Source organism: Sapajus apella, unplaced genomic scaffold (assembly GCF_009761245.1).
Source record: "Sapajus apella isolate SASKATOON/1434 unplaced genomic scaffold, GSC_monkey_1.0 scaffold1, whole genome shotgun sequence".
Taxonomy (NCBI): domain Eukaryota; kingdom Metazoa; phylum Chordata; class Mammalia; order Primates; family Cebidae; genus Sapajus; species Sapajus apella.
The window spans coordinates 57,973,533-57,991,530 of NW_022436941.1; the positions used below are offsets into that span (position 1 = coordinate 57,973,533).

The 17,998-nt window shown below is 35.6% G+C and overlaps 1 protein-coding gene across 6 annotated transcripts in view; it reads right to left on the reverse strand.

The window, feature by feature from the left end:
• ATG10 (autophagy related 10) overlaps nucleotides 1-17,998 on the reverse strand; it is a 286,553-nt gene that overhangs the window by 80,543 nt on the left and 188,012 nt on the right. For all 6 annotated transcript variants that reach the window (XM_032276892.1, XM_032276865.1, XM_032276888.1 and 3 more), the window contains one exon: nucleotides 11,529-11,667. In XM_032276892.1, coding sequence (XP_032132783.1) covers nucleotides 11,529-11,667 — 139 coding nt within the window. The remainder of the gene's footprint in view (nucleotides 1-11,528; nucleotides 11,668-17,998) is intronic.

The window sequence follows — 17,998 nt, forward strand, 5'->3', positions numbered from 1 at the left end:
AAATAGTTTTATTCCATTGACATTTCCATGTCTGTAAAATGAACAAGATTTATTCATCCAATTAACATTTGAATGTCATGTTTAGCTACAAGTTAAAAACAAGCTGCCTTCGGTATCTGTGTTATATTGTTTTCTGAACACATTTACAGAGTAGGGCCAAACTCTGCTCTTAAGCATTATGCACCTTTGAAATATGCACATGCCATGCCTGCCTCTGTGTGTGTGTGTGTGTGTGTGTGTGTGTGTGTGTGTGTGTGTGTTGGTATGGGAAGAGGCAAATAAGATCTTAAGTACTTTAGTGTCAAATAGTAAATAATAAAATTGTAGAATAATGACATGCTCTTAAAATAATTTTTATGTGTCAAAGTTAAAAGAAATCAAATACCTGCAGTAGGATAATAAAAGGTTAGAGCTAGTATAACCACTAATTGTATAAATAGGGCAGCCAAGGTCTTAGGAAATATGCATCTGCCAAAAGTATGCAGCCAGTTCATGGCTGAAGTCTGAATCCAGATCTCAGGACTCACCAGTGCTCTTCCTGCTGGTCCACGCTGCCTCCGAGGGCAAAGGAGTTGCTAATGGTTTATAAATATTTACCGAATAAATGATAAATGACGAAAAATGCCTTTCTTATTTCCCCTAAAATAATGCTTTACAGGCCTAGAGAAGAACACTGGGTTTCATATCTGATAATCAGTAATGATTTTAATTTTATTCCTTAAAGTATTTCAGGCAACAATGTAAGTATGGAGTAAATGGTTTGGATAGAAGTTAATTTTAGAAGTAGATGTTTTATATAATTTGGCACCAACTATATGCCAGGCATCTGTTCCAAGCCTTTGTGATACATCAGTGACCAAAACATTCATACCTGTTTTCATGAAGGTTACATGTTACCTTGAGGTGTGCGTGTGTGGGGGTGTGTGTGTGTGTGTGTGTGTGAGAGAGACAATACACAATTAACAAAATAAATGAGTAAATTATATATTATGTTAGGAAGTGATACATACTATGGTGAAAAGGAAAAGTAGAGCAGGCTAAGAAGTGCCAGCCAAAGGCAGGTTTGCAATTTTAGACTTCAGTGAGAAAGTAGCTTGTGTGCAAACACTGGAAGGCACAGTCTTCCAAGGAAAGGGACCAACCAGTGGAAAGACCACCAGGGGTGGGCAGGGGATCACTGGCACTACATGCAGATCACTAACATTCGTCACTTAAAGACAATGACTTAAAAGAATCACACAGCTTTATCAAGATATAATTCACATACATACAATCTATCCATGTGAAGTATACAATTTAATTATAGAGTTGTGCAATCATCACCTCAATCAATTTTAGCACACTTTCATTACCTTAAAAAAAAAAAAACAGCGGGACACAGTGGCTCATGCCTATAATTTCAGCAATTTGGGAGGCTCAGGTGGGAGGATTGCTTGAAGCCAGGAGTTTCAGACCAGCCTGGGCAACAAAGTGAGGCTCCATTTTTACAAAAATGTGGCCATATAGGGAAGGGTAGAGACAAGAGGCCAGGAAAGTATTTACCTCAGTGGAGTCCTTTGGCTGCAGTCCCAATGAGGCCTGGCAAAGCTTTATTTCTTTTTCTGCAGAATAAGCCCGATTTTCTTCTCACCCCAATTTTCTGAACCAACTTGGGTGCTTTTCTGATTCTTGTAACCAGAGCTTTTTTTGAAAAGTAGCTTCTTCAAATGAGGAAACCGATGGAAAAGTTAATAACGTAACAGAGCCCAAGTCTGTTTTGCATCCACAATGATGCAACTGCTTGAGATGCTTAAACAGTCGTGACTTCCAGGACTAGCCTCTCCAAACCATGGTCTCCAACTTCTAAAATATAACCCCCTTAAAAAAACTGAGGAAGGTCAACAAGCAATTACAATACTTTTGTTAAAATATCTGCTTCTCCTAGGCGTATAATGGCTATATCTCAAGGGCTACTGCAAAGTCTCTTTAGCACCTCCCGAAGTTCTGTGTTTGGCACCCCCTACTGGTGGTATGCTAGGCCTTGTGGGACTACATGTTTTTAAAACAAACATATCAAGTCTTAAATATTCAAAAGACCACTGTTCTTCAAAACTGTCACCTAGGGAGGTTACCTGACTATTCAGCAAGTTCAACAAATATTTATTTCCAACAATGCTGCAATGCTGTCAATGGAACTGCCTTTGAACTTCTGAACTCCCTTTGGAGCCAGACAAGTAACTAATTATTTACTAGTCCCAAACAGGTTTAAATCAAAGGAAAAAATTATACTTATTCTATATATTTAGTTCCAAATGATTTTGTTGTCACCAAACAAATTCACCTTTAATGGGTAACCATCTTCCAACTTTTAACCACAAGGACTGTAAGAAGTTTCAAAACCAGCAGTTCCCAAAATATGTTGCATAATCAGAGTATGGCTGGCAAAAGCATATAATTTTGCTTTTCCTCTGTATCTCTGCAAATCTCTCCAGTTTCGGCTGACCATTTACACCGTAAAAGGTCTGGGTAAACATAGCTTTGTCTCTATGACAACAATAACCTAATGAGGTATGACACGGGTTCTCTTCCCTAAGCCTTCATCCCTGGTTTGCCTAGGCACAGTTTACATCTTCAACATCAAGGACATACAAAAGTTAGTTTTTGGGATCTTCCATACAAAAACAAAAAGACATAATCTAATCAGCAATATCTTCAAAATCCTGGCATACATTATTGATATCTAAAATGCATTCAAATATGATCATGACTCTAATTATTTCAAAAGCAAAACAGATACTTGAGAAATGCCACTGAAACAACTGAATTGGGATATTTATATATGTATAAAGAACCACATCACAGAAACAAAGCAGAAACCTGAAGAATGTTGTATATAGCCATTTATTTATGAAAACTAAAGATCAAAACTTAAAATTAAAATATCGACATAAATACTTGCCTAAGTGCATGAAACACATAATTATGTGCCTACATGTTCAATTCAATGTATCTTCAATCAGAAACTTTAAACCATGTTAATAGGGTCTATTTGTTACATCTGTCCTCAGTCAGAGGAGACATAAGCATACTCAATCAACAACACCCTTGTTTCAGACCTAAGATACTCAATAGCACCAATTTTAACATGCTTAGAAATTTCATTAATCACATTGAGGCTGAGGAGCTCAGTAAAATCCCTTGAATACCTGAAAAATTGAAGTAGAAGCCAAGATAATTTCAGCAGTAACCTACATAGTTAGCATGGTAAACTGAGGTCATTTATATAACAAGTGTTTAGTGAATGCCTACTATGTGCCAGTATTACTTGGAATGATAATACACATTTAAACTAAAGGAATGGTCTGTCAGTAATCTAAAATGTCAGTGACAAAAAAGAAGAGACATTAGGTGAAAAATAGAATAATTAAAAGTACAATCTTTAGCAACTGCCAGTAGCATTTAACATTTTCATATAAAATCTCTCAATTGAATAATGACCCACATGTCAAGTAATCTACATATTACTCAAAATGTACAGCTTTCTAAATTAAATTTCTCAGGGCTATTAGTTTTCATGAAGCCAATAACAGCATGAGATATTTCACCAGCACTAACTGTAGTGCAAGCATGCTGGAGTCACCTTTATCCTTACTGTGCATGGTTTCACTAAAATTTTTTAACTCCTAAAAGGAAGACTAGAGAGAGTATAAATAATTCCGAGTAAGTTTAAGAATAACGTTCTGAATGTAGCCACTAGAAATACAAAGGAAAGAGTGGACTTTTCACAACAAAAGATATCATTATTCAATATATTGTCTTCAACAGAGCTTTGAAAGATATAAAAATTCATGTCATACTCCACAGTAAGGCAGAGATGAAGCTCCACCAAAGGAGAAAATTCATTTTTGCTTCAGTGAGAAAATTAAATTGTGATATGAAATGAGTGTAATTGTTCATGTACATTCATATCATCTACTATACTGGCTAATTCTGTAATTTGTATTTATTCATATAAGTATTTTAGGACTTTGTATCTTTATTAATCTCGAGAAATCTAAATGAAATTCCCAAAATATGAACTATGGCAACTTCTTTTTGCTTGCATATAACATCAATTAATTAATTTAACCTATATGGTTCTTAAATTTCAGTTATTTGATGAAAGTGTCATGCAGTGAAAAATGGGCTATAGAGTTTAAGGTCCAGCTCTATAGTTTTCTATGTACCCTTGAATAAATAATTTAACCCCTCTGAACAGTTTTTATGTCTCCACATGAGGACAACAACTGTTCATACCTTCTAGGGTTATTGTGAGGATCTAGATACATAATTTGGCTAGCATGGTTGAAAGGCACTAAATGTCAAGCCCCATTTCCAATATAAGCTTGGAATCCTCGAAACTCTGAAATCGGTATTATCACTAACTCAGTTTTTTTTCAGATGATGAAAGAAAGGAAATGGCAATGTTCAATAACTTGCCCAAGATCATATGGTTAGTAAGCAGCAGAGCTAGGAATCAGAACCAAAGCTTTCTGACTCTAGACCCTGCACTTCTCACCACTACATTACATGTGTCTCTGTGCACAGAAGTTCTTTGTAAAGTGTAAAGTTATACATACATATTAATTGTATTGTTCTTATTCCCATTATTACTAGTGGTCCCCATCAACACTGCCTAAACTATGAGTATCTGGAATTTTGCCTTTCTTGGTTTTCTTTCCACTCCTGGGCTCATCCTTTCCCTGTCACTCATGGACAAATCCCATGTCTAGCCAAGCCCTCTCTTGATCACCACAGCTCAAGAGAGTCACAGTTCTCTGAGCCCTGGTGCCAATTTTTACCTCTCTTATGGTCCTTAACATATTCTACTCGAATATTTTACAGTTCAGACCTGTCTTGTTTCCCTCACTAGACTGTAAGGTCCTTGATGGTATCATCCATCTCTGATTTCCTTTATTTATCTCAGCATTTCAGAAACACATTTATGCCTTGAGTATAAATATTTTCAAATGAATGAACAGATGAAAGTTCAACATTATTTCTAGAGTAATTAGCACATTCTAAGAATAATGACTAATAATCATAATAAAATTCATTGATTAAAATGTTTTACATTTATATATTTTTTAAACTCATACTCAAGCACATGCAGCTATAGCAGATCTATGATTTCTCAGTATCCAAACACACTTCCAATTTGGGAGTTAAATTCCAAAATAAGTGGGAGGCAGAGACCCATTTCTACCACTAAAGCTGAAGGGAGGCAGATATTCCCTCGCCTTGTCATTCTACCACCTTCAGTTGACTCTATGATCTACCCTTCAATAAGTCTTTCCCTGCTTATCAAATTATTTGCCAATCAGGGGTACATATCTAATATAGCACAAATAGATAGTTTAAAAGTCTTGCTTAATAAATATTTTCAAAATTATCAGCCCCAATTTGTAAAATGTTATATATTTGTCTAGCAATCTTGAAGAGAAAAATAAATGTAAGACGGTTTTTAATTACATGAGAAAGTTTATGTGTGTTACAATCTATTTTTATGAACGTATGCCCAGCAGCACATAAAGGAGCAATTGTGAATCATCTTAAACTGTCCACACAGTGTTAAGAAACTTGGAATAATGCAAGTGATATTATACCTTTCCATTTAAATTAAGTGAAGCACTTAACCTAGTAGAAGTACATAGAAGACCTTCTTGATAAACCTCTGAATCAGAAAATGGTCCCAAGGGGAGCAACATTACATCCACAATATATCTGAGACATCAACCCTGTGATACCACTATTGATCCAGAAATCTGAGGACCATACTACCAGCTGGATATCGATAGCCTAAGTTCTGCTGGTTCTAAAGCAGAAGACACTATTTTTTTTTCTGAGACAAAGTCTCCCTCCATAGCTGCAGTGGCGCAATCCCAGCTCACTGCGACCTCTACCTCCTGGGTTCAAGTGATTCTCTGCCTCAGCCTCCCGAGTAGCTGGGACTACAGGTGTCCATCACCAGGCCCAGCTAATTATTTTTTTTTAATTTATTTTAGTAGATATGGGGTTTCACCATGTTGGCCAGGCTGGTCTCAAACTGCTGACTTCAGGTGATTCACCCACCTCGGCCTCCCAAAGTGCTGGGATTAGAGGTGTGAGCCACTGTGCCCAGCCGACACTCTATTTTCAATCCTATCCAAAGTATTCTGAGGTTTTTATCCCAAATTCTTGGGATTAATACCCAGCAATTTGTACTTTTGGATTTCCCCAAACCTCATACCCCCACATTATGTATTAGTATTGTATTATTCTATACCACCACTTTGAATACCCTTCTTCCACCATCCAACCTGGTCTCCCTCCCATGGAATGCAGTCTCTGCCTTCTCAGAACAGCACCTAACATACAGACTTGAACACTGCTTTGATGACTTTGAAGGAGCAGAAAAATAATACATCAGTTACAAGTTGGGCAGTGATTTGTTTCAGCATATTTTAAAGATAGACTAATGTGCCTACTGTGTGCACAGCACAAATCTCATTATTTCCCTGAAAATATGTTCTTTCCAACTCATTTTCAATAAAAGGTTATTGTTTTTAAATTTTTATAAAGTTAATAACAACAATAATAAAAAAGCCAAATTTCTTTTTTTATTTTTCAAATTTCATTCTCACCCTTTAATCTTTTTCTTTCTGTTTTACTCAGTCACAATTTCTAGGAAATCCTTCCTCTGGTCTCATTCACTTCTGCTCAATCTCTTTCACTTTTTCTTTATTTCTTCCAATCCCTTCCTTTCTATTTTTCTTCCGCAATTTGACCTCAACATACCTTTTCAACCATTTCTTCCATAATTCATCCTAAGTGAACCCCTTCTCCAAACTGGTCCTTCACTGTTTCCCAGATATGCTGGGCTCTCTCCAACCCCCACAGCTTGGCACTCACTCTCCGTCCCTTTGCCAATGCTTTTCCTAACCTCTTCAAGAAACCCAACCGGTGGCTGTCCTCCACAGGTTGTTGGACAGAGCTATGGATATTCTACTTTTATTCTTCAGCTTCTTCCAAACACCCATCTTTCCTGTTTTGCTGTCATTCACCTCTATGTACTCCAAAGACTTCCTCTTGTTGAAAATCATGGACAATCCTTTTCCTCCTTGATGATTTATATGCTGCCTTAATTCCAAACTTTCCATTATTCTTTCTTTATCCTGGCCTTATCTTAGTTTGGTTTATGCTGCCTTTGAGACGGAATTATTCTTTGACTATTTATTTTGTCCTGTTTCTCTATGAGCATCCTTCAGGTCTACAACAAGTGGACAAATCCTGCACGTGAAAAATTTAGGCCACATTTTTAATTGTATACCCTTATTTCCTGGGCCAATAATAGAATGGCCTCCAGAAAGGACAGCCATTCCTTTGCTGAATGGAGGAAAAGACGATTCCTCCTCTATTCAAATGCAGCACTTCTGACTAATTAAAGAAATATGTCAAAACAACTCTCAGGAAGAACTCATATATTATCCAGAGAATTAAATGTTTTGAAAATGAGAAGAACCACTTGGTCGATTTTTCAATAGAGATTGAGAACAAAGGAAAAGAAAAAAATAAATCAGAATTCAAGATGAAATAAATATGGAAATCTCTCGCTAAATGTAGGAAGAAAATACTTAAGCCGAGGCCTCTGGTAAGGCAAAAAGCCATTATGTATGTGCCTAAGGGTTTTACCACCTTTGTAACATTTGCCACCAGCTTTTGATCAAAATTGAGCCCTCAAAAGGGAAAATGAGACATAAAAAAGGCAGGGAATAAAAATGATAGGGAGTGGATAGAAGGCTTTGGCATGACACAAAAAATTCTTTAATATGGTGTGCTTCAAAAACAGTGGGGGAAAAAAAAACAGCATGCACTTGAAGATGTCAATGCTTTGTGGGAGTGGATTTACTAAACTACAAGGCACTATTCCAGGGTAGGCTATTTATTATTACTCAACTAAAGTGCAATTATGTCTCACCCTCTCCTGAGTGACAAATGGTATTAACTGTGTACCACTACCTCTCCCAAACCTACAATGACCAAAGGTTAGAGAAAAACAGAACATTGGGATGTAAGGGCTTATTTCTTCTCTTATCCACTTGATAACTGAGCTCCTGTACACCAAGGTAGTAGAAATAAGAGGCATCTCATTTCTACTGAAGCAGAATGCTGTCTCAACTTGGCTGTCTGCCTTCAAGGATTAAATAAAAATATGTGTTTATAGAAGTGGAACAGCTGCTTCAGCTAGTTTGGATACCTACTTTTAAGTCCTCAGGATGTTCCATTTTTCTAAGTCCACTACTCCTATAGTCTCGGAAAATTATCAGACTAAAGAATAAAGACACATAGATGGTTTGGGTCGTAGGTCTCCTGGAGACGCCAGCATTACTTCCTCTTTTAAAACCTGGCTTAACAGTTAAAGTGGGCACTATCACAATGTTTCCATTTTGGGGCTATATTTTTAAATGCTAGAAATTCTTCATTATTGGTTCACTTAACAAATACTTGATGCTGTGCCACAGTTGAAAAAGTCATATACATACACATATATATACATATATATATATGTGTATGTATATGGCTATGTATGTGTGTGTGTGTGTGTGTGTGTATGGCTTTGTGTATATGCATGTATAAGCTTTTATGGCTTTGTGTGTATGCACATATGTGTGTGTATATGGCTTATACATGCATGCACACAAAGCCATAAAGCTTCTCACTTTGTATGTACTCAATATGAATTTCCTTCACTCTTTTTTTTACCTTAAAGCTCTATGTTCTAGCATATAATCTTGTAGATATAAACAATTATTTCTGCTATAGTACAACTTGTGATATGAAAGAAGATATGATATGATATGATATGATATGATATATGATATAATATGACATGGAAGTGACAAGAATAAATGGCATGTGAGTTGAGGCTGGGCTACTAGTAATTGGCCTGGTGGAAACTGGACCATATAAAGGAATAAAAGGAACTCAAAGTCTAAGGGATTTACATTTTGAGAAACAGAGTAAAGATTTCTTCTGAAATCTAAACCAGTTGATAAAGTAAAGGGCAATGTAAATTTAAATGGAAACTATTACTTGTTTTGCTTTTCTTTAAAAAAAGGTACAGGGAAAAAATTTAAAGCAAAGCAGAGAAATTAATTTTTACTAACAATGAAATGCAAAAGAAATTATAAATACCTGTCAAAAACAAGGCTAAGTGAACTATTTTTGAAGCAACAACAAAAAAAAAGACCCCTGGGCAAGAAATTTTACAGTCATCCTCTTTCTAGGTCGGAACTCTCTTAGAATGAGACAAAGAAAAATCTGGGCCTGGAATAAGAGGAAGACATTAGGAATCCTTTCACCGCACTGACAGAGATTTGTTTAACAAACAGATGAAGGTCCAGAGTAATCAGATACCACAAGAAAAGGTAAGGAGAATAAGAAAGACTGAGGGGAATAAATGAAAAATTGTGACTTCAGAGTAAAGGTTGATACATTTTAAAAATATCCATCAGGTTAAGTTAGGTGGAAAGAAAAAATAAATTATTAGTATATAATAAAGGAAAGAAAGAATGATTCTTCATGTTTCTCTACCAGAAAACGTTCATTATGCTTCACAAAAATTAAATTTAGTATTTTAATGTACCTGAACAAGCACTAAATGAATTCTGGGCTGAAATGAATTTTTAAATTCTTAATACCCACTCTATACAACACAAAGCAGTGGTCGTGGGGAAGTGAACGCTTCTATATAAAAATAAATGACTTGTTTTGGTTTACCTTTATTAGGCATAAATAGAGGGCATCTTAAAAGTATACAAATAGAAGCCAAGAATACAAATTGTGTTGCTTTTAAAGAATAGAAAATCATGAAGAAAGGATCACAGAAACTATACCAATGTCATTAAAATATAATTGGACTTGCAGGAACAATTACTGTGCTGCACTGTAAGGGGAGCTGTTGGCACATAAGAGCAAAGCACACATATGAGCTCATCAGCCGGCCTTGGCAAGACCCACTTCCAGCTAGAAGCAGTCATGTTTCAACACCTCTGATTCCCTAATGCTGACAAGCTAAACAACTTGTTTTGTCTCTGGGAGCTCTTCTCTGGTGATTAACTACTTATGGCGAATACTAATTATATGAAAGTACAGTATTGAAGAAGTAGTGTCCTATTTCCTCTACCTGCAGCCTCAACTTATCTCTGAATCTAGAAGGTAGAGCCACTGTAAACCAGAACCAAGAAAAGACATTTTCCACCCCTGAATAAACAAATATATTTCCTACTTTTTAGTAAAGCACAGCTCACTGACAAGAAACTTTCTTTAACCTCTGGGCTCTAAACCAAATATAATTACCGTAAAATGAGTGCTTTAAAGGCTTGTGATAATTATATGGATAAATCCACAGCAAGAGTTTGTGAATTAGTGAACTATCAGTGTCTTCCATTCCCCATGTCCCATGTTGAAAATTTTCCCCAAATTGTCAGTTCTTAGGAACTGCACTTCAGATTAAAATCTTCTCACCAGGGAGTCTATGAGAATTTCTTCTTGTGTTTTAAATCCTAAGTGCTTGTTAAACCGCCAACACTGCAAAATTAGAGACCATTAAACAATATAAGGCAGCAAGTGATTAAATCTACCAAACACATATTCAAGCAGCTTAAGCTACTTTTTAATTAAAAATAAAATATCATTGGCTAAATTCAGATGTCTTAGCTATCCAGAAAAAAGTTAGAAGGCTGTTCAAAATGAACAATGCTGCTGATAAGGCCAGATACAAAGGGAGAAATAGGGCAGGAGGTTGGCTGAACAGGAGGCTCATCTTGGTCTCTGGGCCTGGGTGGCAGCACACATCCCAATGCTGACCCGGTTTAGGCAGTGAACCCCAAGCGGGGAGTAATGGCTGTGCTGCAGGGTGAGGACGCCATGTGGCTGCTGATTAAATAAGCTTTATTAGCTAAGGCCTCTAAGGAGACAGGGTGTTCCACCTTCTTGGCAGGGGAATGAGTTGAGTAACAGCATCACAGGAAGCTAAGGCATGGGAGATGTATAGATGGCTGAAGGAAATGTTAGTGCTATTTTTAAATACAGCTTAAGCTAATTGATAAACATTTCTTAAAATAATTATTCGCTTGTGGGGAAGCAGGCACAGGGGCTTCTGAGTTGATGGGATCATTTGAGATTAAAATAAATTTTTACTGTAAAGTTAAAAGTAAATAAACATTGTAGCTTTAAGTTGTTCCTACTTGTTTAAAGTAAAGAAAAAGGGCCAGGGGGCTTAGTCAACTTTAGGCAACAGGCCAAGAATTTGAAGATCAGACTTAAGGCTAGGATGATATCATTCATGCTGAAGTCTTGATACCCTTTCTGAAGCATGCGAAAATTTACTGGTAAAACCTTACCTCACCCACAGTTTTCTTATTTTTAACTCTATTTTTCTTTCCCTCTGGAGAATAATTTTCCAAATATGCTTTTTGCTTTATATGTAAATGTTATAAATTTACTTTTAGCTTTAGACATGGTCTTACCTAAAAAGCTTGCCCTAAAGTAAAGTACAGGCACTTGGTAGCTACAGGAATATAAGACATGATACTCATATTTAATCACTTGGGATGCTGCTGGAGCTTCAATCACTTCACAATCATCTGAGGGTAGCTCAAAAGCCTCCTGAAAAAAAGCAAAAACAGAAACAAAATGGCTTTGTTAATAAGAAAAGTATTAACATAGAGAGGAAAAGAGGAGATTTTCCTCTTGCAAAATAACAGTTAAATAAATATAAGGCTATGAGGCAAGGAAAAGGGAGTTTCCCATATTAATGTTTAACATTTGAGTCCTGGGTAAATAGTAAAACCAGAAAACATTAGCATTAAGTAATTCCAGATTGTTTTTGAGGGACAAAGCAGATCTGGATAAAGAAAAACAAAGAAAAAAATGCAAAGATCTATTGCCTGAAAAATCTTTACCGTACAATTTTAGCAACAAGATGATGGCTATACAAGCTACCTTCTTCCCTACCTGTGAAAGCTAAAAACATCTTAACAATTGAACAAGAGGCTGTGAAATGTCCCTAAAGATTCTATTGTACTTGCCAAAAGATGATTCATTGTGTGCTGAACAATTCCCAGTTCCATTTTGAATAAGAAAGTTATTTTGCAAGAGGTTGAATCTGTTAGGTATATTTCAAAACCTGAGATGATTCTGTTTTCTTCATTATTGTGCTATCTTTGGTATATTTCTACAATAAATCTTGATTTTATGATAGAGTAGATGGCAAATATTTATGTCAACTTAAATAGAGTTTTGTAAGCAGAGATGATGATAGTCATCTCACTTCTCACCTAATTATTTTTTTACTGGTTGATTTTTTTATTTTGTGTAGGGCTTTTAAAAGAACGTATTGGACACAGTGAGTCAGAGCATGGTTCCATTCACATTCACTTATTTATTGGGGTTGAAGAATTTCCTTTGAAATTAAATTAGTACTAGAAGGAATGAAGCAGGTTGGTTTAGCTCATTTCTACCTCTCATTAAAACAGTGACAACAATGAACAATCAGAAATAACTAAGGAAAGATTTCACACTTTATCAATATGAAATAAGGTTTTCTGTTGAGATAAGCAAAGCCCCAGACTACTTTCAAGATCTGTATCTCCTTTACAGATAATTCTGTAATTCCCTACTCACAGTCAGTTCACTGGGGAGATATTACAATGGATAAATCACAAGTGGAGATATTTACAAAATATTTTTCACTAAACTCCAGTAAACACTATCAATTAAACACAATAAAATAACCAGAAAGAAATCACAGAAATAAATATCCCAGACACAGAAAATTAATACAGTAGCAAGAAAAATATTTTTCTATTTTGTTTTGTTTTTTAATTTTCAGTAGGCATAAGTATCTGTACCTTCTATTACATCAATTTTTTTAAACTAATTCTTTCTTTTTGGTCAATAATTGGTTTGCTTAGCATTTATAATTTCCTTTCTTAACATAAAATAATTCTATCTTGATGGTAAAAAATTACAAATATTGCACAAACACACAAAAGAAAAAATAAAACTCCCCTCATCCCAGCACTCCTATACCTAAGATTTGTAACCATCTTTAACGGGCCAGAGTGTATTTTTTTAGACTTTTTGATTTTTGGCACACAAACACATATACATACATAGACACATATACACCTCCTCCCCACCCCCGCCCCTGCTTATATTCTACTATATATACATATGCTCCTAGAGTGGATATTTTCACTCATGGGCATCCTGCCACGTGCTGCCAAGTCACTGCTATAGATTTAGTGCCTTTTAATGCCTTCACTATATTTCATTGCATGACCACACCATAGTTTTTTTTTTTTTAACATTTCCATATTGCTAGATATTTTAGGTTGATTATAGTTTTCTGCTACTTACAAATAAGGCTGCAATGAATATCACAGCACATATACCCTTGCACACCTGTATTTTTCTATGGTGCAGATTTCTAAAGGCGGAATCACTGTATCAAAGAGTCTGAGCATTTTAAATTTCAAGAGATACTGAATCTGAGAAATTCTATCCTCAGAAAAAGGCTGTATCAGTTTATATTCCCAGCAAAAATGTCAAAGATTGCCCTTTTCCTATATCTAATAAATACCAAATATTGTTTTTAATTTTTGCCTATTGATGAATTTTTAAGTGTCAACTTTTCATTGTTTTAATTTCTAGTTTCTTGGTTACTCACTAGTGAAGGTGAATAGCTATTCATATGTCTATTGGTTATTGGCATTCTCCCATGATTTGCTTGTTTTTATTCTTTATCTATTTTCTGTTTGCATTTTTTGTATTGAATTATATAAACTCCTTGTATACTGGAAATAATAACTTACTATTAGATAAAAATATATGTCTGCACCATAGTAAAACAGAGGTGTGCAAGGATATGTGTAAAACATATACACATATTCACACACATATATACAACACTTTCTGTTTTCTTTCAATTGTTTGTTTAACTTTTTTATCACAGTTTTTTTTTTTTTTACTTTTATGTAATCAAACCTGTACCTGTTCTGTTTAAAGTTTCTGAGTTACATGTTTTCATCAGAAGGCCTCCTGCTGTACCCCACCTCAGTCTTACAAATTATAAAGATGTTAAATTCCTTTACTATATACACACCTTTTTAAATTAAAATTTAGATCATTAATCCAACTGATTTTGGTTTTGTATATAGTGTGAGGTAAGAATTTTCCCAGATGATTTCAATAGTCCATCTTTTTTCCATTGATTTTAAATGTCACCATACCATAAATTTGGTGTGTGTGTGTGTCTCTGTGTGTGTGTGTGTGTGTGTGTGTGTGTGTGTTTATTCTCTAATCTTCTCTATTGTACAATTTCTATTCTTAGACCATCACTAAGTGCATACTGAATCGAAGGATTTGGGTCATTAATTTCTGCAGAAAAGTGCAGAAATAGACTGCCTGAGACCCAGTGCTGCTAGTAAAGATACAATTTTTGGAAAAAAATATCCTTTACCTAAACTCAACTTATGCACTCAGGAATGTGCTGGGATTGGCACCAGGTACTTGCAACTGGTGATCAATTAGGCATAGATCCATATTCTCTGGAACAGGTAGGAGGCTCAAGAAATCAGAGAGAGGGGACAGAACAAGCTTCTTGAAAAGCCTGTTAGAAGTCTCACTCCAGTCATTGTTCTCACTGGTAGCTGAGAGTCTTTGTGGGTTGTGAATGTCAGGGGTACTTGTCCTCTAATTAGGACTGCTACTATGTCACCCAGTGTTGCTCTGGGCAGTCGTCTATGTTCAATGACATTTTTGCATGCTTTACTCATATTAGATGAATCTGAGTCCTTGATTTGTGTCTGCTAGGATCTTTCCATCAGTCGTCGCCACCTTTATGATGTCCATAAAAATATCATTCCTTGAAGTAATGCAATTTGGAAGTCTCAGACTTCCACATATTTTCTACTTCTCTTTCCAGTTAAAAGTGCCAGATGGTTTTAGAACTTCAAAACTAAGGTTCTTGTCTTACTCATTTTCGTATTCCTGGAGATTCTAGTACAGAGCTGAGAACCCTAGTAAGCAACATTTTCTATTTCAGTCTGAAGATCTGTTTCCTCCTCTCTAAGTATATTATAACAAATTTCATAGGTAATTTACCAGCAATCCCGCCCCATCCCAAAGACTAAAAACAAGTAAATGGAGGAGGGAGTAAAGATGCAAAATGTCACCAAAGAGGATATAGCAATGCCAAATAAGCACATAAAGAAGATATTCAGTATCCTTAGCCATCAGGGAAATACAAATTAAAACTATAATGAGATATCACAAAACATCTATCAGAATGGCTAAAATCAACAAAATAGTGGAGACATCACTAAACATCTATCAGAATGGCTAAAATCAACAAAATAGTGGACACCACCAAATGTTGGTGAAGATACAGAGAAACTAGATCATATATTGCTGATTGGAATATAAAACAATGTGCAGCCTCTCTGGAAAATCATTATGACAGTTTCTCATACAAGTAAACACATAATTACCATACAACCTACCAACTGCACTCAGGCATTTATCCCAGAGCATTGAAAAACCTGTGCATGAACGTTCACAGCAGTTTTATTCAGAATAGCAAAAATCTTGAAACAGTGGGGTGTCCTTCAATAGGTCATGGTTAAACAAACTGTGGTACATCCATACCATAGTATTTAGAAATGTAAAAGAACAAATGATTGACACACAACAGCCTGGATGAATCTCCAGGGAATTATGCTAAGTGGTAAGTCAATCTCCAAAGTTTATATACTGCATGATTCCACTTATATAACATTTTTGAAGTGACAAAACTTTTGAAATGAAAAAACAAAGAGCAAATTAGTGTTGGGAGACTGGAGGTCAGAGGGCTGGTTATAAAAGGGCAACATGAGAAATCTTTGTGGTGATGAGACTATTCTGTACCTTGACCACGGTAGTGGATATATAAGCCTACACATGTGATAAAACTGTACAGAACCAAATATACACACACAGACACACACAATGAGTATAAGTAAAACTAGGCAAATCTGAATAAGATCAGTGGATTAAATCAATGTCAACATCCTGGTTCTGATATTATACTACAGTTTCAGAAGAAATTACCAGTGGGGGATATTAGGTAAAGGGTAGATATGATTGTTATGTCTTATTACTGAATGTGAATCTATATTTATCTCAAAAAATTTCAATTAAAAAATGGAAAGCATAGAAACAGTGAGGCAATTTGAGTCTTGTTAAAATCTAAATAAAATTTTTAAGACCTCAAGGTGTGAATAATACAGATGACAGAGGGATCATGTTAATAAAGAGAGTCTAATGTCAGGGATTTGTTTTGAAATAAAACAGGAGAGGGGTAAGTGGATGGAAGTATAGAAGAAGTATGACTGGCCATGGAGTGGTGATTGCTGAGATTGTTTGATGGGTCCCTGGGTGTTCATTGTACTGTTCTATCTACTTTAAGGATTATTTTAAATTATTTAAAATAAAAAACTAAGATAAAATATTTCTGATACCATCTTACAGAACAGAACACAGAATGAAGAGAACTCTAATTATGAAAAGAAACCTGAATCATTCCACCTAGTCCAACACTCTCATCTTGCAGATACAAACAACAACACCCTTCTTATTGGTGACTTGCCCAATCCCACCTAGGTACAGTAGTTCCCCCTTATCCAAAGCTTCACTTTCTACAGTTTTCAGTTACCCATAATCAACCATGGTCTGAAAATATTAAGTGAAAAATTCCAGAAATAAAAAATTAGTAAGTTTTAAATTGTGTGCCATTAGTAGCGTGATGAAATCTCCTGCCATCCCGCCTTCCTGGAACATGACTCATCCTTTGTCCAGAGTATCCATGCTGTAGACACTACCAGCTCATTAGTCACTTAGTAGCAATCTGGGTTTTCAGATCTACTGTTGTGACATCGCAGTGCTTGTGTTAAAGTAACCTTTATTTTACATAATAATTGACCCATGGCACAAGGGTAGTGATGCTGGCAATTTGGATATGCCAAAAAGAAGTTGTTAATCTCTTACTCTGCTCATTATAAATTAGACTTTGTCATAGCTATGTACAGGAAAAAAAAAATAGTATATACAGGGCTCAATATTATCTGTGGTTTCAGGCATCCACTGAAACATCTCCCGCACAGACAAGGGAGGACTACTATAGTTAGAGGTAAAGGAGAGGCTACAACCTTTGTCTACTGACACCGAAACCACTGCTCTTTATACTGCAGTATGCCACTTAACTATTACTATGCTTCATCTGGACTGATGTTCTGAACCCCATAATAGTAACACTTTAAGTTGGTTAATATTTTTATTATTTTTATTTTATTATGTGATTTTTAAAGGATTTGGGTAGACAGTGAGCCCTAGTTATACATGGGGGGTTGGCTCCAGAATCCCCCACGCTGATGATACCAAAATTCACAGATGTTCAAGTTCCTTATGTAAAGTGGCATAGTATTTGCATATAACCTACACGCATCCTCCCATACTTTAAATCATCTCTGTATTACTTATCATACCTAATATAATGTAAATGCTATGTAAATAGCTGTACTATATTGCTCAGAGAATAATGGCAGAAAAAAAGGTCTGTAGCTGCTCAGATACAACCACTATAGTTCTAACTACAGTTTTGATCTTGGTTGTCTAAATCCATGGATATGAAACCCACAGATATGGGGGGGCCAGCTGTACTTAATTTGATATTAAGAGTTATTGAAAAAAGAAGTCACAATATATTGATTTTTCTCAAAATGTTGCCATTTCATGAAGATATGTGTATTTAGAAAATTACATTCATTCAAGAGTTAAAAGATTAAGTGGTTCACATTAATTATAGAAACCTTGATTTTATTGAATTCAATTAACAATAAGTTGACAGTGATCTCTCATTTAGAAAATCTGATATGAATTAAGCTTTACAACTAAATCC